The sequence below is a fragment of the Tachypleus tridentatus genome, chromosome 10, assembly GCF_004210375.1.
Source record: "Tachypleus tridentatus isolate NWPU-2018 chromosome 10, ASM421037v1, whole genome shotgun sequence".
Lineage (NCBI taxonomy): Eukaryota > Metazoa > Arthropoda > Merostomata > Xiphosura > Limulidae > Tachypleus > Tachypleus tridentatus.
In genome coordinates, this window is record NC_134834.1 from 39,510,009 (window position 1) to 39,534,447 (window position 24,439).

Sequence of the window (24,439 nt, forward strand, 5' to 3'; positions counted from 1 at the left end):
ATCCGAGGGTCGCGGGTTTGCGCCCGCGTCGCGCCAAACATGCTCGCCCTCCCAGCCGTGGGGGCGTTATAATGTTACGGTCAATCCCACTATTCGATGGTAAAAGAGTAGCCCAAGAGTTGGCGGTGGGTGGTGATGACTAGCTGTCTTCCCTCTAGTCTTACACTGCAAAATTAGGGACGGCTAGCACAGATAGCCCTCGAGTAGCTTTGTGCGAAATTCCAAAAAACAAACAAGCAAGCAAGGTTTATGTAATATTAATTATATTATATTAATTATATTATTATATTAAGTATTTATAGCAGTGTTAATAACACTGACAGAGCAGTAAAGATTCTTTACGTCATAATATTTGTCCATACAAATTATATATTTTTATTATTTTGTTTAATGTAAAGATCTTTAGTGACACTGTTATTTGTAGCTTCTAATTTATTTTTTTGTTGATGATGCTAATAACAATTTTGTTTTTCACAGTTTGAAGCATTCCGTAGGTATTCAGATATAAATGTTTTTTCTTTTTTATTAGACGTAAATCACGCAATGGCATAAACGCCAAAACTGAACGTAATGAGGGTGAAATGAATGAGTTTTTAACGACTTCTGTTTTGTTTTTAAATAGTTGGTGAAGTTTTATAATTATGTTAATATTTTACTGTACTAGTATTATCAATTGTCTGCTACTCGGTAATGATAGAAATTAGTATTACCGTATCTTATACTTTTACTGGAACTGGTACTAATAATAGTAGTGTTAATATTGCAACTTCTCAGTATAAATTTAACATTAATAAAAGTATATTTGAGTGCTGAAGTAACGAGAGTCGGCAGTTAAACCCTAAAATTTGAAATGAATTTAATAATTACAAAGCAGATTAGTCTTAGTGATACTAATACTATTATCTTTTTCGATCAGTGGAGTTGAAGTTTGAATTTATTATATAGTTGGAATGTATCATCTCCAAAGGTCATTTTTTCTTTATTTACCTTTATTTATCTCCAGTTCTGATTACTAAGGGAATAAATAGTCTAAAACGTTTAACGTGGTCTGATATATTTCGAATTACTCACATACAGAATTTGCACATTGGAAAATCACAGTTTTCCGTACCCTCCCGTTATATATACATACAGCGTGATTTGGTTGTGTAAAAACAGAGTATTATGTTAGCAAATATAACACTAATACTAGTGATGTTTTATTACATTTCATTACATTTATTGTGTTTTAGCTTTTTTTTAATTTGTAAACTGTTGGTAGTGGCAAATATTAGTAATGGTGCATATTGTACATTTTGCAGTGTTATTTAAATAATCCTCTTTGTGCTAGGCAATGCATAAGGCCTTCACAACATATTTCCACTTTTAGTTTGGGCTCTTCTACTGTAAATATCAGATCAGCTTTGATTGATTTTCTTCACATTGTTTTAGGTCTTTTTCTTCTCCATTTTAACTGAGGATTCTAAGACAGAGATATCTCTTGTGCTACTGTCTTTTTGTTTCCTTAACATGTGACCTATCTGCATTCATCTCCCTATAATGATCTCTACCAAGATGCCTTCCTATCTTGTTTTTTTCTCATTTCTTTATTTATGATCTTTGTGCAACCATACTGTAGGAGTTATTTTGAGAAATTTGTGTATGAATATGTGTAACTTTTTGACAATTTCTTTGGTTGTTTTCAAAAAGTTTGATCCAAAGACCTATACAGATTTTACATTGGTATTGAAGAGCCCGAGTTTGATCTTGAATTATATCTTCACAATAGTTTTAGTTATGCAAATATATATCTAGCTTTGGTGATTTGAGTATTCACATCAGTGTCAATTCCTCCTTGTTTCAATTATTCTTCTAAGGTATGGATATTTGCTAATGATTTTTACTTTTTGCCCATTTGCTTGTGATCACATGAATAACTGTCAGTCCCTCAGTGTTATATTATTATAAAACTGATGTAACTCTCTATTCTTTAGAAAAGTAAACATCCAAAAATGCAAACATTTGAAGAAATAATTATTAAATTAAGTGTTAATGGTACCATTATATTATTCTTGTCCTGTTTAGCTTGAAGTAATTATTAATAATTTGTTTTTGATGCTGTTAGGTTCAAAGAAAAACATAGTATTAATATGATGTTTTAGAATAAGTTGTTGCATATCATTCAGATGTTAGAAATATAAGGAACAAAAGGTGGTGGAGGCAGTGGATAAAAAGAAGGGTAAAGTGTTGGGAATGGCAACAGGATTTAAAGAGGAATTTAAGCTTTTCCATGTGATGAATACAGTAGCTAGTGATGATTTTCATAAAGTTAAGAATGGTACTAATATGTCTTGTAGGCTCCAATAAATAACAGATTTTAGCCTTTAACTTATGTATGTGAAGAAATAGGGAATGGAAAGATAACAAAAGGGACAGATAGGGATGGGTGTGAATAACATAAGGAAGTTTTTGTTATAGGTGAGTCTTTTAGTATGGTAAATGTATAGGATAGTCTGTGGGGTAAATAGGGGGAAAAGATTTATATTATATTATCCATGGATTGGAGTTGATGATACAACTGATAGAGCAAGTGATATATAGATGAATAGATAGTAGAGAATGGTAGCAGTGATGCAGGGACTAATAATGTAAGCAAGGTTTTTGAGGTTATGGTAATAACCCAGTTAAATGTAAACAGTTTTGAATGCAGGAATTTATTTGAAATATAGTGTTATAAGTTATTTAATGGCTATAAAATATTTAAAACAGGGGAGAGGTGGTTTTATGTGTAAAATGCAAGTTGCATTCTTCAACTTCTTCAATTTCATAATATCAAACTAATAACAATGAGGTTAGTTTGGGTTTATGTTAGTAGGGAAGAAAGATTTTAGTTGGAGGTTGTTACAGACCACTGGATGAAACTGATGGATGACATTAATGAGATAGACTGCAGTGAAATAAATAATTCCACTGTTAATGATGGTAAAATAATGATATATTTGAATTTTTGGCCATATAATTATGGAAAGTTTAGTCATGAATAATGTAGGTTTTTAGAAACTTCAGGATGATTTTATTCACTAATTGGTTAGGAAATATACTAGAAACAATACAATACTGTTTTAGATATGTTGTTAAGTTATGAAAATGGTTGACAGAGTGTAGTTTGAGTAATATTTGGGTGTAAGTGATCATTGTTCAGTTAGATGTTTTACTGTATATGGAGTTAAGGATAAATAACATTTTGGCTCCATATTTAAATAAATGAAAGTAGAAGTATAAATGATTATCTGCTGTGATCTGGGCAACTGAATTAATTAGATACTGATAAGATGTGGAAATGTTTTTTAAATAAATTCTTAAATATTCAAGGTAGGTATATGTCTTGCAGCAAAAAAAAGGCTTCTTTAGCTCCTATAGGAGGTCATAATTTTGCATCTCTTTAAGTGTTCATGGTCATGAGTATCCAGATTAGTTTCCATCCATATGCTTGAGATTCCTCTACTCAGAATGCCAGTGGCCATAACTGTTGTATGTCTTTAGGATCTGTGAGTGCTAGACTCTGAGAATTTATGGGTATGTGTAAGATATTTAACACAGATCCCTGGTTGTGCAGGTTGTTGCTTCAAGATTAGTCATTCAATTCACATCTCCACTACCCCCTCCCTCCCAAACCTATAGTGTTTCCACCTCCTGCAGATCCTTGGATTTCAGAACTTCATTCCACAGTTACTGGAGATTTGTGGGTCAGGGAAGCAGTGGAGAAAATAATTTCAGTTCTTCCTGGGTTTTATTCTTGTCTGTCTGTTGTGCCTAATAAGGTGGGATATTGGCTTCCAGTTATTTGATTCTTCTTGTACAAATCAATTCCTAGATCTTCCAAAAGTACATGGTAAAGTCATTCCTCACTCTGCCTTGGTATTTTTTGCCAAGACTGTGGATAACCAAGTTCTGTGTCTGCATGTTTCCACAGTGGATTTGTTGTACCACTATCTGCATTTCATGCATAAGGAATTTTGAATTTTTGAATTCTTATCTCATAAAATAATGAAATATAAACACTATAAATTATCCAAAATGTTTTTCACATTTACATTTGACCCATTGTTATTCTACATAAATGCCTATAATGCAATAGTTAAATGTTTTCTTTTTGGCCATATAGATCCAACTTGAGGAATATGTGCGAATAAAGGTGCCCAGATTCCCATTGTGTCGAACTGGAACAGGAATTAAGATAATCACATTGTAGATTGAATCCTGAAGTTAAATTTTTTTATAGTAATTTATGTTTCCATTTATTTTATATACTTGTATACAGACTACTTTTACTTATTCATCTCCCTTTTCAGGCTTTTCTTATACTTTACTGCAGCATGAATCATCTTTTCAATAGAAAAATCATACTTTTTTAGGTGAGTGGATTTTTAATCTTCAGAGCATTTCATAAAGCCTCAAGAAAGTTCAAAACATTGTTAAACTTGTGACAAATTTGTTTCTAAATGTTTTTTATATTGAACCAAGTTTTATTGTTAATTCTTATTTTGCTTATAAAAGAAAATATTATCAATACTGAATTCTTTTGCTAGGAGGACAGACTCAATAACCATGAATTATAATAATGTACTTCATTTTTCCTGACAACTTCTAAACACTTTAATCCATCCTGCAGATCTCATGGTGCCAACTCTTAATTTTTATTTAGTAAAATATAGGTCAGTGCTGTAGAGATTTTTTAAAACTATATGTGATAGTAGAGATAAACTTTTTCTTAATATCTTGGCTAATTTCTTATTGATCTTTTTTAAATTAACGATTCATATTCAAGTGACAAAAATGTTTTTCATGGTGTAAATCGAGGTGGAACATGACATGGAACAAACATCTACTAATATTAGACTTAATAACATTTTCCAAAACTTCAATTTTTCATAGTGAGATTTTGGCTTCTACTGTGTTCTTGTTCACTATCGACAGATTATTAGTAGCTAAAGTAGAACTTTTGTGCTATTGCTACTGACTGTAGTGAAGTATCATTTTAGAATGTATTTAGGTTTCTTTGTTCACACTGTTTTTATGTTTATGCTTATGTAGTAAGGTTTATGATGTTGTTAGAAATATAGCTTATATTGTAAACAAATGGAAGCACTTTTCGTAATTATGGTCAAAATGCAATATTAAGTTTTTTGGAATACAAAGTGAGGTTTCTTAATCAAAAGTATTCACTCCTTTCTGAACTTTGAAAGACATCAACTATGATGGTTTTGTGAACTTCTAAAAGATGAAGTGATTAGAGCACTTTTATGAAATTAAAAAAATGTAAAATATCAGAAGTTTTTTACATTAATAGCAGTGACATATATGGCATTGTTAGTAAAAAATTACATTTTTTGCTTACATTTATTTTTGGAATATGCTCTTTAACTTCACTTTAACATCACTTCAGTATCTTCCTGTTTATAATATCAAACTTAAAACTGTTTTTTCTTTGTATCATATCAGCAATTTAGTATTTTATCTTGAAGTTGTGTTGGACTTAATTATTAATTATTTCAGACTACCATTGATGTGTTATAGATATTTTCACTGTATCAATATGTCTGATACTTTAATTATCAAAGTATTACCATTTTTATAATTTCTGGCTCTTTGTTTTTTTAAACTACCTCTACTGTGACTTGAGAATGTGCCCAGACGTTGTCTACTACGTTATTTTTCAGAATACTGCACTGTGTGTGTGTGTATATATATACACATACAATGCTTTCCAAACCACAATGGATCAGTAACAACAACAACAAAAAAAGACTACACATCCACTCATTTAGGCAATTTCTGTTGTTCCTGTTTAAAGTAAAATGTTGCATACACACTCTCATTGAAAGACCTTGTACAGGTTAGATGATTCATATTTGGTTTAAATGACTCATGAGTGTTCTACTCTCTTTGAATTCCTCTTTCATAATTTTTTCTAGTGTTGAAGGAGAACCCTGACTTTCTCAGTACCAAACTAATGAGAAGAGGGGGATGACATTGAGTTCTCTTTCAAGTTGGGGTATTCCTATTAGTATTGTGCACATATATACTAATAATATGTTAAAATATTGCTAACATTTCCAGGATAACAGTTAAAAATTCTCTAAAACAGATTTTTCATCCATCTAACTTCCTGATCAAGTCAGTGGAGCTTGTATCTAGACAGCTCAGGTTATTTCTACAAGATTTCCTAAGCTTATTTGACTGGTTTGTGGGTAACTACTTTTGATATTCGAATAAAAATCCACAGATATGATGTAAATGGTAAATATATTATCCATAAGTTTGAATATCTTTTTGACCCAATTCAAGCCAATAGATTGTGCTACATATTGATGGATAGACATGAGACAGTTTCTAAAAGTAAAGTATATACTTTATACAGGTATAACAGAAAAAGTAAACAAATAAGAGTGATAAAAGATTATGAATTTTAAATTGAAATGGGGATCTTGCTACAAAAACTAATGACAACAAGAACTAAAACAGCAGTTGCAAATATATAAAATTTAATCCCTACTTAGACAGCTTTATGCACATATGTAGACCAAAGTTTTGTTTAATATATATAAATTGTGATTGTACTTTTCATTCTTGTAAAAGTTACAGCTTTCAGAGATATGACTATACTGAAAGTTTATAGACGTTTTGTCCATTTCATAGACCTATAAAACTGAAGAAATAAATAGCTGAAAAAAACATTGTAATGGAAAGTAGGGACTGTTGGTTATTTGTAGAATTGCTGTAAGAAATATTTAAAACAAAATAAGTGTTACAATCATTTTAAAATCACTCCCACGTGTATCACTTCTGTGAGTATTTTTTGTTGTAGTATTTATTTTGTTTTGGATACTCCATATAATAATTCTATACCAACAATTCACATTTTTCATTGACTTTTCATTTTTGGAATCCATTTTGCTCTTTATGTTCATCTCCTTAGGGCATTATCTTGGTGATTGGATCATGCTCAGACTACTAAGTTCCTCATACAGGATCTCTTTCTTCTTCAGTGGTTTCCTCTGTGTTAAAGGCAGAAGTTTGGACATTTTATTGCTGGTGCTGTGTTCTCTCAACATCCATGGACTTGATTCTTTCTAATGTTTGGGCATATGTTCCACTTGATCTCTTACATGTTCATTTTTTTGCACCAACCATTAAAGAGGATTCTGTTTCAGGTCCCTTTGCCTTTGGGTGTTTAGTTGCACCATTCACTTTGGGCCTATTTACATCACGTTGATCTCCTTGCCCGTCATTTGCAGTGAGCTTATATTTTGATGGTGGACCACATCTCTTGGCTAGTTCATGTTGTATCAACAGAGTGGTTTCTTCATCCCAGACCTTACATGGAGTTTTATCTTGGTTTGTCATATCCTTCTTGGATAAATGTATCACCCTTCATAACCCAAGAATTTCTTCTTTATGGTCTACTATTTCTAAACATTTTGCTCTGTCTGTTTTCTCAGCCTGACCTGGTAGTCCCATTTTCTATATGCCTATTTCCATATTTGGGTACTTCTTTAGGTTCTCATCTTTATGCACTACTTTTCTTCATGAATCTTAATGTTGGTGCCTCTGCCTAGCTCAGTCTTTGTCCACTTGCATTTGGACGTCTTTCCTTTATGTCTCTCTTCATCAACAGTTATCTTTCTGATGCATGGAATGTGCCCAGTCTGTCAGTTCTGGGCAGGACTTCTGTCTTTGTGTCCATTCGTATGCTTTCTTTTTCAGTCAACAACTGTGGGAGGTCTTTTTTCATCAGTCTTTCCTCCTTCTTTTTTCCTTGGTCTCCACCTCTACAGTTTTTAGTTGCTCAAGAAATTACCTGTACTTCTTTTCTCCTTTTCTACTGACTCTTGCCTGTTGAACTATTCAGACTTAAATCAGCTCCTATAATCTGATGGACTGTTTAATTTGCACATTAATAATGAACTAAATGTTCAAAATTAGTAATACACATATCTGTGACAAAAACTTTATCTTTATTTGCAATGTTTCAGTCAATTTTTGAGTAAAATATTGTAAATAAATATAAAGTTTTTGTCATATCGACATGTGCTTTACAAAACATGTCTGTTACCTTTTCCAGTAGACATGCTTTTCTCAAGTTGGAGGTGATTGGCAGATTAGCAACTTTTTACATTTGATATAATATAATATAAAAAATATACATTTTTACATATGTTACCTTTCTTTTTCTCTTACATCTCTTTGCCAGCCAAGGACCAGCTTCTTCAGGCAGTCATGTGGAGGTTCTCCACACATTTCTCCTCTATACCTTCTGGCTGTTTTGTTTTCTGATAGTTTTTGGCTTGAGTAGGTGACCATTCTTCTATCATCCCTGTCATTAAGAAGAACACGTACTATTTCTTTTTCAAGCCCCTTTTACAATCACAGGATCTCTCCAGGTGAATAATAATGCATCCCAGGGTATACTTCCTAAATAGTGCATTAAGTCAGGATAACAATAAGTGCTCATACTATCTGTATATATGCCCCCTGTCAGATGGAGTGTTCTGCAAGACTACTTGAGGTCCTTGTGGTAAAAATATGTATCTTATGGCAGTTGATGTAATTCAGTTGAGTTGATGTGGGTACACATCATAATTTTCTATAGCATGACTTTAGAAGCACTCAAAGGAAGCCCAGAGTGTATGACATCCACTGGCAGGGAATCCATAGGGGCACATCCATGGGATACTACGTCTCATCTCTTTCAGAGTATACTGTGTCTGGATAAAAGGAAGGAAGAGGAAAACAAGTCCCATGTGTTGCAGGGACAGGCAGAATAAGAATATGGCAATTTGAATAGCTGCACAATAGGTTGGTAAGCCAATGGGTATAGTATGATTGGAGCATGTTCAGATCATAACTTGTGCTCACCTCAACTAAATCATCAGACTATATTGGACCAACATTAGCTGCAAAAAACAGAAGGATCAGTAGTCATGCTGTAGAGAAGTATGTTGTGTACCCATGTCAACTCAACTGAATTACATCAACTGCCAAAGGAGGGCATGGTTTATTAGTGCATGCTCACTTCAGCTCATCTGAACAAGTGATATCTGAAGGAGGAGGTTACATTGTGCACTCTCTTCAACTCTACTAAACAGACCCAACTCTATGGTCCACTAACTAAGTAAGAATTGATAAGTGGCAAAGGTCTCCTATGCTCTACTCAGTGAGAAGTAATGGAGAGAGGAATTTGTAGTGGGAAGACCTGAAGAAAATGGTTGAATCCATGTCAGTCCTTCAGTCTTGGAAGCATTATCAGGCAACTGGAGGGATCCTGTGATTGTAAAAGGGGCTTGAAAAAGAAATAGTATGTGTTCGTCAGGTAAATAAAGAATTAATTTCCACATGCATGCATGTGTAGTATCTCGTGAGTGTGCTCATATGGATTTCCTGCCAGTGGATGCCATACACCCTGGGCTTCCTTTGAGTGCTTTCAAAAGGGATCTCATCTAAGTAAACCTTTGAACTGCCCTATTCACCACATTAATGTGAGATTCTAGCTTAAAAGTGTAAAATGTTATGTATTATCATGGAAATTAATTCTTTACTACCTGAAAATGTATTTCCAGTGCACATTTTCTTGTCATGTCAAAGAATGAATATTCACAAGTGCAAATATTTAAAAGGAGTTAATGCACATGGCTGTGGCATATTCATGCTGGTAGAAAGCTTTGCTGCATAATTATGTCACATGCAGTTGCATAATTCTTGTTAGATCATGTGAGGTTGGGTGGGATTATTTTTTAATGCTAGTGGGATGCAAGTCTTTAAGGAACATTTGAGGATAATAGCTTAATTGGAGGCAGAAGTATCTATTGAAAACATGCTTTCAGATAAGGAAAATGTTAACTTTTAATTTGTAAAACATATGTTTTCAGTACAGAACATTGTCTATTTCATCTTCAGTTTGAAAGTTTCTATAATAGTGTTCAGGCTGAAAAGCTTTAAGGTTTTTATGCCATAATTACATTATCATATTTTAAGAACACGGTTTGTTTTATGCATATTATTATTCTATGATTTTAGATGCTTTATTTCAGTAAAAACAAATTTAGTGCACTAGTATCATTAGCATATTCAAAAAAAAGAAAGAAAAAGGTAGGCTTACATTTTATCAGTAACAAACAGCAAAAAAATGAGGCCTGAAGTCAATGCTATAATTTTTGTTTTTCATGTATATTCTTTATTTTTTTTATTATAAAGGAAATCAAAATCTAAGAAATGCATTACATTAGATTAGGTAAGAATGAAAAATGATGATAAATGTTCTTTTTGATACATTGTACTAAACTAACATGTATACTATCTGATATAAGATGCTGTTTCACCTTCTCATTTCATTTTTATGTTTTCAGCATTCAAGAGAATAAAATAAAATGCTGGCTTCCAAGGGTGGATAAAACAGAACAAAAGAGATGAAAAAAAAAGAACTTGCAAATCTTTGCAGAGATAATTTTCATGCCATTACAAGATATGGAAAATAGCAATTCTTTTGACAGATCCAGCATAAAATTTTCACCTTCCCAGTATCCTCTGCCTGAGAAGAACAGTATTTGTTCTAATGAGGATACAGGAAGTGGGATTCCCTTTTGGTATTTCAATGCAATTCCCAATGAAGAACCATGTTGTGGGCCATCTAGTGGGGACAACAGGATAAGCACTAGTTGTAAACTCTGTACTCAAGTCTCTACTTGCTTTGATCAAGAACATAACATATCACTGAGGAATTCCAAAGTAACGTGTGATTCAAATTTTACTTCACCTAGCACTAGTCAAAATGGTCGTGACACTTCTGGACACCCAATACTTTATCAGGTTGAAGAGGAACTATTCACAGCAGTACCAAATTACCAGTTAGCAAGTGATGATTTTGATAAATCAAGAAAAGATGCCTTTGAAGTTAGCATAAGAAAAGAGCCAATGGGAAGTGATAACAAAGACATTTCTTTGTCTGTGATGACAACTTTACATAGCAGTAATGATTTAAATGGTGAAAGCCATCATTTAATTTTCTCTTCCAATTCAAAGGAACCCCAGTGTGTAATATTACCAGTTAGCTCAGTAAAAGAAAATGAACAAGGTCTTTATCAGCAAGTAAACAAGGATAGCATGAGTTTTCACCATCCACTGCCTTCCATGATAGGTCAGTCTTTTGATGTTTCTTCAGGAGGTTCTTGTAGTGAAAACAATGATTATTACAACAAAGGGGTTTCAGAAAGTGAAGTAAGTAACCAATCATGCCGACAGAGTGAAAGTTCCGGAGAAGATCAGGATACATTGTCTCAAAGAGTGGAAGCTCTTCTTGGAGAAAAGATTATATATACACAAAGTTCTGAAGAGTCTTACCAACTGAACGATTCTTCTAATGATAATGGGAATGAAAAAAGCACACTACAAGAACAGACAAACTCTGATAAAAGTATAATGACACAGGAGGTGAATCAACTTCAGAACAGAGATTTCATCTTTTCTAATCAAATGAGTGTTAACAGTGGTGATAGTGAAATAAAAACTAATTATTCCAAATCCAATCTGACAGAATTACCAATAAAAGGAAATGAAATAAAATTATTGAAAACAGATACATCTTACTTTCCCAATTGTGATTTCCCTTATTCAAATGATGCAACTCATTTTCAGTTTTTTCCTACTGTAAATTTAGGACAAAAGACTGCTGAGAAAAAACTTGAAGATGGTTGTCAAAGTAATACTGACCTAGAAGAGAGAGGGATTCTTGGTACTGGAGAGGAGAGAATGTTATCTCCTCTTTCTGTGTGTAGTGCAACATCAAGTAGGCGCTTAGAGTGGGACAGTGGGGCAGATATTGGGTACCCTGTATCTCCTGCCTGTTGTAGGTCTGAGCCTGAAGGATATTTCCCTATTTTTACCGACAAAATATTAGTAATAAATAAAAGAGAAAAGGGTATTCAAACTGTAATAAATGAGGATAATAGTCTAGAAGATAACTTAAGTGTGAGTGGAGAATCTGTGAGTTCAGAATGCATTTTAGAAAGCCTGTATGACAAACAGTGTTTTACTAGTCCTTGTGACCTTTCTAATAAAGAAATGGAGAGGAAGCAGTTGATTGATAAAGTTCACCATATATTACAGTCATCTAGAGCAAAGAGGTTGAAAGCTCAAGAAACAAACAATTTGTTAGGGAGAACATTAGTTTCAAGAACTGAAAATAATGTTAGAGTATTGAAAAATCAAAACTGTGTTGCTGACAATGGACATGGAGATGATTCTTCTACACCCGATTGTTCGGTATACAGTGACTTAGAAGTTTTGAAAATCACAAATTCTTTGAGTTCGTTGAACATGAGGGTAGGGGATATATCCAGCAGAACAGTGAGTAGCCAACCTCTTGTAACATGGATTTATACAAATCCATCATTAAACTGTCCTCAGGTTTCTGTAACACATAACAATGCACCTTTAAGTTGCATCAAAGACTTGTTTGGAGGGGAAACAAAGGAAACATCAGTAGTGAAAGAAACCAATTATCATCTGTGTGATAGTAAATTTACTAGAGATAATGACTCTAACTGTAATGACAAAGTATTTCTCTCCAATAAATTATCAGTTTGCCATGACAGTCAGGGTATTGGAACCTTATGTCGTAACAGTCAGATTAATTTGAGTTCTGTTCTTGGATGCAATAATAAAGAAACTGAAGATATTCAGCAGAATGAGGAAGGTAAAAACTTTCAAATTCAAACAAACCCAGCTGGAAGCATAAGCCTTTTAGAAGTTCATGTCAAGGATGTATCTGGTTACAATGTACAACCCTGTAATGGATCTCAGTGGGAGAACACTCCAAGTACTTTGGTCAGGAACAAGACAAATGAAAATCCTGTTTCTATGTACAGTATTTTTTCACATTCCATAAATCCTGTTATTCAGGATTTGAATCAAAGTCCAGGTGAGAATCAAGAAAAGAATTTACTTGTAAAACATAGTGATGGAAGACTGGTAGATAAAAGTATAACTGACCAACAAAAGCAGTTAAAACAAGTTGTAAATGCTGATAAACAAAATGTTGAAAAGAGTAGAGCCTTTCAGTTGCTTCCATATAACACAAATTTCAGTCAGAAAGAGCATTTTGCTAATTCACATTGTTTAGAAAACACTGGCAGAGAGCAGGTATTAAAATTCAAGGATAGTGAAACACGAGAGATGAGAACAGAAAATCGGTTAGCACCAATTAATGGCAGTGCCTTATTAGTTTTGGGGAATTCTAAAGTCTTAAATTCAGATCTAAAGGAAAAGGATTCTGAAGGCTTTGAGAGAGATGCTGAAAAGTCATTATTTGCTACCAAAATTCTCATTAGTAGTCACCTTCCTGAATTGATGAAACCTAATGTTTCTGAAGCACAAACATCTAAATTATTTCAAGTGATAAAGACTGATACAACTATGGTTGAAGGGTCATGCTGTGCTACAGAGGTAAGAACCAGAATAAAGTCACCTTTAAAATACAGTTCACAATTGCCTTCAGTAGAAAAAACCTTAAGTGTTTTCTATCCTGTGGGAACCCCAGCTGATCAACATAAAATTAATGATGCTTCTCTACTCTTGAATTCCCACGCTTATGATCTTGATAAGGACAGTAATTCAGTAGGTAAACATATTTCTACATTCTCAACAAAGTGTGTTGACCTTAAACAGCATTTTAAACTTCCTTCTGTTCAATGTGTTAGCAAAGATGACCAGTGCTTTTCCTCCTGCAGAACCATTCCTGTTGAAAGTAATCAGTGTTCTATGCAAATAATGATAAAAGACATACCTCCCTCTGCAAACCATGAAATTACTAAAAAGAGCAAGTCTTGTGATACTTTCAGTGAATGTGCTAATGCAAATGAGGGACAAAAGGATAATCACAAAGAATTATTAAATGAAATACATGTTCCAAGCTTTGAAACACAGATATTTCCTTCAACACTAAGTATGAATACATATCAAAGATCTCCAACATCAATAAATACTGACCTGAAACAAAATCATCAAAATATTCTTGCTACCTTCAAGAGTGAAAAAGTTGTTGTTTCTGAAATGTGTCAAGTATGTGGATTCAAGTCTAGATCAATGATACGTCGACAAAAGCAACCTCCAAACAGACTTTCTACTGAACAACCTCCTGAAATTAGTCTGTCACATACACCTTTGTATGTACAGTCAGCAAGTCGGGAATCCTTGTTATCAGCAAGGTCAAAATGTTCAAGCTGCATCTTTGCTGTTACAGATACTTTACTTACAGATGACCCCACAATATGTTCTGAGATGCTACAAAACAAATTGAGCTGTAAACAGTAAGTTAATGTTTTATTTGTTGATAAGCAGATAATTTGAATGATTACTGCAAGTAAACTTTCTGAAAAATTAATATCAAGTATAATAATATGATTAGAGAAAGCACAGTGCTTATGAACTAAATATCGTATCTGGATCGGCACATCCCATTCTGGAGAAAATGTTGCACCACTGAATTAAAAAAAAAGTACAAAAAAAGAACTTGTGGTCATATTTACATACACTGAAATCTGAAAAACAAGAACTTTAAGACTTGAAATTTATTCAATAATAAATTTATATTTACTTAAATCTACAGATAGGAGTAAAAATAAAAATTTCAAACTTTAGTTTTAAGTTGATTGCAACATGCTTACAATGAAAACATTTGTGTTTGTAATTTTCCTGAGGATTATACAGTACTTGGAGCTCTCTAGGAAAAAATTCTAAATATATTTTAATAAATTAGCATCAGTTTGTACCTTAACTCGAATACAACTGTGATTTTACTGGTTTTAATCAGTCGTTGAATCTTAGTCTTGATTGTTTAGGTAATTGCCTACATCTCAGCTCTCAGAAGCCATAGACAATTAATCTAAACATGTAATGAAAGCTCTCTTCAACTGTGTAGGCTAAGGTAACATCTAGTTCAATAGATTCACAGAGAAATTGAAACAAAGTGATAGTGTAACTTGGTGATATGTTGATTGAAAATATGTTCATGAACAACTGCCAGAATTGCAATGCTGACTTTTTAAAGCTTGCTTTATCATTTTATACTTCATTTAAATTATGATGTTTACAGTATGATAGAAAAATAAATATAATTTTTTTGAACAAGATGAGATTGGCTAAGTGAGATTATTTTTTGTTCCACCTACCTTATCAAGTTTCATTTTTATTAACAAGGCCATGTTTACATAAAGCTTTAATGGCATGAAGAATTACTTCAATGAGCAAAGGAAATCCCTAAAAACAAGCACAATTGAATGTATAATAGGTTTAATCTTATGTTTATTAAATGAAAATTACTGGTTAATAACTAAAAAAGTCAGCTTGTTTGTTGTTTAGGTATGGTAATTTTTTTTTTATTGTATACTAGTGAACACAGTGAAACTGTGCATATTTTCAATAAAACAAATTTAAAATTTAAAGATTTATAAGAATGTTGAAAGTCACAAAAAATCGCTTACTGAAATCTACAATAAAGGTAAATATTATTTTTATTTCATAATTTATCATAATGAAATATTTTCAAAGGTTTGAATTCATTCAAGTATCTCACTGAAAAGTAAAATGCTTGCATAACTTGCAGATAGTTCTGTAGTTTCAAGTTAATTCAACCAGTTTTTTTTTTTTGTGCATTGTAATAAAACAAACCACAGAATGGGTGCATTGAATTGATGTATCCAGAGATTTTAGAGTTAAGATAATTGAGTTTTGTGAGAAATAAACATACATAATATAATGGCTTATCTTTTAACTAAAAATTGTTGCAAACTTTATACCATATTGCAAGTTCATAAAAACAGATAAAAAGTTAAACAATTGCCTTATTACTGTATGTACTAATTCTTTTAATCCTGACTGGATGTTGCCAGTGTCCAGATGGAAATCCTGGTTTACTCATTGGACAGCATCTGATAACATGTCTTTTTGGCTGAAACTAATCCAAATCATGTTATTATCCACCTATTATAAATGGACTTGAAATTTTATACAGTGTGATGATGAGTAATTCTGGCAGTATTTGCTCACTGTTGCACATAAAACTAATTTGTTACTACTATTGCACTACTATATTCATAAACAGTACTTGCTTTTCTGTAGAACAAAAAGTTATTATTTTGCACTTCTGTTGAAGATTTTTTATCATGCTATGAATGAAACTCCCTCCTCTGCATGTGTTAAAATTGACTGTGTAAGCCTATGATGTAGTCATTGTGGACATTGACATTACAATAAAGACTCATTCTTGTCATTAGCAGTGTTTTATTTCAGTGTAATTTTTCTTAATAATTAACCAAAATTTTAGGGTTTTTAATTTTAAACTTTCATTTTTAGTGTAGGCTTTCTTCTCTATAGTTTATTGATTATGAGAAAGAAATATCGAATTGTAAACATTTAGTTTGAACTTTGATTCAAAATAACTTGGTTTTTAACTTTTGAACTAATTTGTAATTTTAGGACAATGTTCCAGTATGTGATAAGGTTTCATTGATAGTACTCTTTTTATTGTTTTAACACAGCATACAGATATTGTTACATATTTCATTTCATTATTTCATCAGGGATTTAGGTTTTATACCCTTAATATACCAAGCCATCTTTACAAAAAAAAAAGACGATTTATTGGATCATCTTGATAATGAATTCATATTCCTATGTTCCTAACATTTTTTCCAGATTTCTGACACTTTTTAGCAGTAGTCATCCATTACTGTCGTTGTAGTTGGAGGCACTCATATGGTCAGTGATGCTACAGTCATTGTTCACCAAATAGTTGTTCCATTAAATCTTGAATACAGAATCTCTGATTACCTGCTTCTGTTTCTTCTGCTACACTTGCTTCATTTTTGAATAAATTTGACCAAGTTTTTACACTGGAGGCAGATCATTAGTGGCATTTACTAATCAGTGGCTTCATTAATTAATTACTTAAATAATTAATTAGTATATACTCCCCAAAGAAAAGGAAAATACAAAAGTGGGCACATACTAACTTTCTCATAGTTTTTCTCATTCATGTTATTTTGGTTTTTTTAAATTAAATTTTCAATTATCTATGGTTCTGTATGATAGGTCCTTTTGTAGATGTTGCCATTTGCCCATTTTGAGAAAGACATATTTTTAAAAATATATGCTATATGTCTTGCCACAAATATTTTTCTAAAGATAATTTAGGCAGTTTCTGTTTGAGTGAATCAGTAACATTGAGTAAGTATCACCATTATGCTTTTTTTTAAAATACGTAGTAATCCTACTAATCCACTAATCATCTGCAAATAAAATAACTATGATATAAATAATTCAGATATTTTACTATGAATGATGTGGTTAAGATTTTTTAAAAATTTTAAACATATTACCATTTTAATTAGAAACAACTAGCCAGTTAAAATGCCGTTTAATTAGGATAAACAGAAATAATAAGCAATAAAGATTTGAGTCATGAGGGTATTCTGTAGTCACCTGTTATACTTACTAAACAGTGAACTTATCTAATTTGATAATGGTTTGTTTCATGAAAAGAATAATAAACAACTTGTTTACAAACATTGTGATGCAATAAAACCAAGTAGAACTACTAGAAAGTTAAAAAACAAACAAAAAAACTTTAAACAAATTATTTTGAATTTTGTACTTAATATTTTTCTTCTGTGTTGGTGTCTTATTTGGTTGTAGTTTTAATGTAATTTAAATAGATAAATAAACTTTGTAAATAAAGTTCTAATGTAAATAAATTTGTTTCTGTATTAATTCACCATGCCTCTTGAGAGCATTTGTTTCACATTACAGTGTATGAAAAACACTCGTATAACAGCAGAGAAAGTGTTCACTTCACATTCTTCATTTTATGGTCACCTTTTTTTTTTTTTTGAAAATCACTTGTATGTTTTTGTATCACTTTTTTATGATAATCTTGCTTTTATATTTTTTGTCACAATTGTAATTTTTGTATGTGTAAATCCTTGTAAGTAGCACATAACACTTTTTTTTTAGTGGCTTCATTACCTTCTCTCAAGAAATATATGTTTAAAGAGTATGTACTATACTTAGCAGTGTGCCAACTTTCTCAGGAACTAGTATCCTTTTTCCCTTGAAAAGCATTTTATATGTTAATACTATGAATAATCAGTATGTACTGTTTAAGTTGTGATTAGTGTTTTGTATGTTTATGAGACTTAGTATTCCATGTATGGTGATCTGTTATGAGGTGCTGTAGTGTTATAACTGTTTTTGTTACATAATAAGGATAAAGCATGACAAGTTTTACTGTTTGTAAGCTTGCTTCACTGGATTAGTCCAGTATTTTATGCTCCCATCCTATTACTTGGAATTGATCAGTGTTATAGAAACTGAAAGACTCAGTGACTATCTTTATATTCATGAGAGAGAAAGAAATTCCTGTGCTGGTTATGTGGCATTTTTCCATCATTGGCAATAGCTGCTTTTATTTAAGATAGTGTTATACTTCTTGTTTACATTTTAGATACAATAGTCTAATGGGATAGGGCTCTTACAACCCCATATTACTTAATTTTGTGGTTAAAATGTTCCTGTTTATTCTGATTCCTACCATTGCACTTTTTAACCTTTTTTTTGTTCTTCTTGCCCCTATCTTAGAGTCTTTGTTTTTATGGGATATCCAGTACTGGTCCTTGCCTATCAAAATTGTTACTTTCCTGACATACAGATGTGAGTAAACATTCAAGAAGAACAAGCTACTTCCTTGTTTTCCACATTAGAGTTATTAATGCTTTTTGATCCCTCACTTTATTATTATGAAAATAATCAGGAAGTAATATTTTCTCTTTGAAAAGTATTTAATTGAAATTTAAATTAAGGAGAAACTTATCTCTAGATATACCCATTTCCTTCATTTTTTCCCTGCAAAGTTGTCATGGTAAGAATGAGTAGGTAGATGAACATGAAAAATGCTTTAGTCAGCTGTACACTGGAATTTGAAAGTTTAGTATTAGTGAGAGTTGATGAACTATGAATAACTTCAAAATTTATACTTATAATTGTAATTTGACCAAGTTTTATAAAACCATGCACAGTGCTGTATTCCCATAATTTTTTTTTCCACAGTAGTCAGTTAGGCTCACTGACTGAAGGTTTAGAGAAAGCCAGAATTTGAAGTATAATGCTTTCTTCAATTTACATCTGTGATCATCAATAAAAAGATATTTGTCAAATTATCAGGGTTTAATACAGTGTATTTACATAAACACTAAAAATAAAAGGAAGGGCAAGTGTTATTGATGTGTATTGAAGTGATATTAGTAGAATCAAGACATTATTTGAAAGGCTCTTATTAGATTAGCATGTTTGCTTTGTAAGAAACTAAACTATAGAAGTGAAACCTCAAGTTAGAACAAAGTGAAAATGAAATCGAAATTAAGCTTTACTCTAAGAAGATAACATTTCTAAGTTTAAATCAGTATAAATTACTGTAACATAAGCTTACACTTACAGAAGTTACAAAAGCACTACAAGATATGTTGATTAACTAAAGAAAAAATGTTTAAAAGTGTAAAAGTTATGTATGTATTTTTGTTACACAAGTACACTTGGCATTAAGAATAAATACATAAGCAAAGCCTGGTGTTACTCAATAAATCTTTCCTGTATTTAAGATCTTTGTTCATTGAGAGCTAAGCTCTAGTGTGCAGCTTCCTGTGACTGTTCTTTGTCCTGTGCTATCATCCCAGCAAGAAAATCGATTTAATTTACAGTTAACAAACCCATATCTTCATGAATAATTATTAGAATATAAGTTAACAACTCTAAAGAACATTAATTTTGAAAAAGAAAATTGCATCTTAGCTAAAAGATTAGTTTGTAATACAAAAATTCTTGATAACAATATGAACAATATCAAGATAGGTTATTTAAGTATACAATGCTGCATTGTAAATTATATATATATATATATATATATAGCATAGAGTAGTCAAATAACATTAGTAGCAGTTCTTAATAACGTGAAATTACATAGGATATATTTCATGCAAATGTTTTGTGTTACACATGACATATGCTTATGAAAATGTTTCTGAGTAATGTTGTTAAAATAATGTATTACACTAAGATATAGTATTTTAAAAGGTCTTAAATTATTCCAATGTGTGAACATTGGTTCAGTACTGTTTAAACTATGGCACAAGGTTATAAAGATAATCATCATAAGTTCACTTTCAGTGAAGCTTAGATTTGTTTTACAGAAACTGTGTTTCTTATTGTGCATATGTATCTGTTTGGTAAGAACATTCATTGTTTTGTAAGTATATTGTTATTTCAGATTTTAATTCACTCTTATTAATATGGATTGCATTATATTACCATTAGGTTACCACAGTGGGAAAAACACCATAAGTATTACAACGTTCCAAGTGCTTGGCACCTATCAGGGAGCTTAGAAAACTTATCAAAGAAATCACAGACAGAATTAGAAAGGAGTAACACTACTATTCATCAAAGCTTTGAACACTTGGATGCAGTAAGCCCTACATTACCAAAAGAGAAAGGTGTTTCTAAAGCTCATTCCATTAAACTTTATCATACTTGACAATGCCTAGAACAGTTTTTGAAGAACTAACAGCATTAATATCAGACCTCAACTTGTAAGTCAAAGACTTATGTATGGAGGTTTTGTTCATCAGGTATATTCGAACATCCCTTAAGAATATGTGATATTATCATCATTCAGATTTGTTTAAGATATTCGTAAAAGCCAATATTGTAACAAACCTCTGCACAAAATTCTTTTGATTCACAGGCTGAAGCCTGAAATTAACGTAATTAGAAAAAAGTTTGGTTGAGACTATAAAATCCAATAATAGTTAATCTTTTATTTTGTGCCAAAGTAAAAATTACTTTTATGTTATTTTCTTAAACCTTACATTACGAATTATAACTGTAAAGATATCTTTAAACACAGAGTAACTTTTTTCTCTGAAAACTCATTCTGTCATTATTGTTAGTTGTGCCATACAAAATAATGAGCAAGTTAAACTAAGATGTGAGTCTGTCAGTTACTAGTGCATTTAGTCATTTAATCAGTTCAGGAGTTAAACTAATGCCTAATGTTAGTTATTACATAAAGTAATGAATTAAACTAAGATCAGATTCTGTCTGTTACTACTGTTTTTAGTTGTTCACCTAAGGTAATAAACTAATATCAGATCTATTAATTACTACTATTGTTAGTTCTGTCACATGAGATAATATACTAATACCAGATATGTTAATTACTACTATTGTTTGTTGTGCCCCATAAGGTAATGAGTTATACTAAGATCAGATTCAGACTACATTACTCACCTTTCCACAAAGCAAAAAGTTAACATCTCAGTGCTTATATCAGAAAGACTTTAGTGCAATGCCAAGTCTTTGAATGATTTCTCATCCCTACATGCTGTAATTTGAACTGTGCCAATCTATGATGAAATCACCATTAACCCATACCTCATAAGAGGATAACTTACTCTCTTTGAGTAGCACTCTCCTTGAACTGTAATCTGTAATGCATTTGGTTTAACAAAGGATCTGTTGCACTGTGCCTAACTTTTGAATTTAATTTTCAGTTAAAATCTTCTGAAAAGAAATTTTTTTTTTTTGTTATATTACATTGATGTGTGGTTTCTTTGGGATAAATATATCCCATTAACCTCAGGGTATGGTTTAGGCAGAAGCCAATAATCAGTTGTGGCTTTATTTAAAAAGAGAGAGAGAGAAGAAAAGTACATGAAAAAGAAATACTAATGACAATTCTTTCAATTAATTTATTTTCATGGATCTTATTGAATAATAATTATTGTATTAATGTTTCTGAAGGCTCCATAATACCAATCACTTTTTAATAGGAGTTGACTTATTCTACTTTAGTGGAAACTGGGTGTGCTCAACATTATCACCATTGTATCTTAATTGGTTGGCTCTATTCTGTTTTTTTCAAGTTGGGCCTGAAATCATGCCATGTTGATTCTGTAGCTTCTAATGAGCTGGCCTTCTATTTTGAAAAATCTGGCCAGTTCTTCCCACAGTGTGCTCTTGCTTCTGACTTTTATATCTTTGAGAAGGATAAGTTAACCCTACCTTTATCCTTTACTATTCTGATAACTTAGGTGTGTGACATTTTTTGTTAGATCCCATTTGTTTTTTTTAATTCAAAGACAATCTTTCACTATGACAAGAAATGCAGTTTAAGTAAAAATATATTCTAATGAGGGGTTGTATGGGTAGTAAAACTTTAATCAAAAATAAAGTATAGAACAATGTTTCGACTTTCTTAGGTTATCTTCAGGTTAAAAAGCCAATTTGAAATGGGCAACGGTCTTGTGTACATGTTTGTATGAACACAAAACTATATGTACAGGGCTGTTTACCAATCAGTTGTTTTACATTATTTCAGGTCAATTCAAAGAACAAAGAAATACATTTTTTTCACTCTGACAGTGGTCACAACCACCTTCTACACTAGAAATACAAATTCTAAGACCCCTATACATATTTGAAGTACATGTTTATAACCAATAGAAAGAGCTGAACTTAGAATACAGTCTCTTAATGGTTATTTTAAAATGGCATGCATTATTCATTAACAAGTGTATCGTGCTGCTCACGTATTGTTGGAGGTCCATCTTCAGTAGCATTTAGTATTTTATTTTCCATCATATAAATATTAGTTTGATATGCAAAACATTATTTAAATGGTTTAATAATTATTTTGATGTAGCCCAAACTTCACCTTAAACGATGAGGCTAACATTACTAAGCGAGAGCAAAAATATTTTATTGGAAGCTAAAATATCTCTGCTTGATGATACTGTTATATAACCCCTGAGCACCCACTTACTTAAATAAATCAAATGGTAAAAAATATGAAAGGAAAATAAAAATAAATTTATTTTACAGGTAAAGGCATGAAATTATGCATATGACCCAAAAAATATTTTAATATTATTCAACAAAAAGCTAAAAGGTAAAAATTGATAAGATATGAAACTTTGCTTAAAAAAATTGTTCATTTAAAGTGGTTCTAGAGGTTATGAAAATAAAATTTGAAAAATTTAAAATAAAAAACGAAGTATTTTTATACTTGAAAATCACCTTGTGCTTGAACTATTCAGACTGAATGCAGAAAAAAAAAGTGCAACAAATATTTTAGTAGAAAAAAAAAGTCAAAATTAAATATTGTATTTATCTGAAACTAAATACCTTCAGGAAATTGCATGTCAAATTCAAACAAATTTATCCACTAGTTTTGTTTTGGAAATAAATATTACAAGAGTTACATTTTCTCCTCATTGTGAGGACCCAGTAACTAAAGGGTTTTGTTCACAGTATGAGGGCAAACTCAACAAGAAAAGTCTTTCAGTATTTCAGAGGGAATTATATATTTCAAATTCATTTTAATTCTAAAAATGTAAAAATTTCACATATTATTGTGAAAGGAAAATGTATATTAAAAATGCAACTGCTTACTTCAGGATCAATTACCAACTCCTTGTATGGTCAGATTGTAGATTACTTTTTATGAAACTGCCTGCAGATAAAGTTCAAGGTTTATGAAAAAAAATTGTTATGATAAAGTTGCTGTAGTTTTATTCACTGTGAATCTGAAACTTTGTTTATCCAGTGTGGTTTATAAGAATGTGGGAGCTATAGTTATGGTTCCTAAAATATTGTATCATTATATTATCTCTGACAGAAAGAGTACATATGTTACGATAAATCAACATATTCCTATAAGAGTCAGATTTTAGTTGAAGAGTGCTAAAGAATTTTTTGACTACGTAAGTCTTAATTTTTTCAAACTTACCTGAAGAAAGAAAACCTCAGTTTTATAAAATGTATTAAAGATTTTAGATAGTTGAAAAATGTCAAACATTTAACTCTTTTGCAAATCATTTAGAAAATTCAGCACAGAAGAATGTAGATAAACTTTTGTTGAAAAAGAAGTAAAAAAAGTACTTTGTTGCTATTTGATCTTTGTAAAGTTTATTACTGTAAAATTTTAGTGATTGAAGAATTTGTTTTTATTATTATTTATATGACAGTAGGGAAATATAACTTTGTTAATGGGTGAAAACAGTTTGCATTCAAACCTTAGAAGTTATGGGGTGTTTAAAATTGGGTAAGCATGTACATGTAAATGCTTAACAAGGAAAATGAAACAGTGAATCAATATCAGGCACAGGAAGAAAATCAAGATTTTTTTGAAAGTTGTAACTGTTTTCTTGATTTGTTAACCCTATGTGCTCAGGTGTGGTCAGAATGCACATCATGACTCTCTACAGGGTTGTATTCCAAATTGAATTAAACTACTGTTATTCATATATATGAATAAATTTAGTATCAAAATAAAGTTTGTAAATTAAATTTTAAT

General features: G+C 31.5%; 1 protein-coding gene across 7 annotated transcripts in view; it reads left to right on the forward strand.

The window, feature by feature from the left end:
- The first annotated feature begins 524 nt into the window (after positions 1–524).
- The window catches only part of LOC143229104 (uncharacterized), a 55,450-nt gene continuing 31,535 nt past the window's right edge, over positions 525–24,439 (forward strand). The window contains exons 1-5 of one of the 7 annotated variants that reach the window (XM_076460932.1): positions 525–2,961; positions 4,332–4,394; positions 10,386–14,342; positions 18,670–18,741; positions 20,398–20,576. In XM_076460932.1, the coding sequence (XP_076317047.1) occupies positions 10,489–14,342; positions 18,670–18,741; positions 20,398–20,576 (4,105 nt within the window). In that variant the 5' untranslated portion in view covers positions 525–2,961; positions 4,332–4,394; positions 10,386–10,488. The remainder of the gene's footprint in view (positions 2,962–4,331; positions 4,395–10,385; positions 14,343–18,669; positions 18,742–20,397; positions 20,577–24,439) is intronic. The other 6 variants (XR_013015667.1, XM_076460931.1, XM_076460933.1 and 3 more) reach the window with 6 other exon arrangements.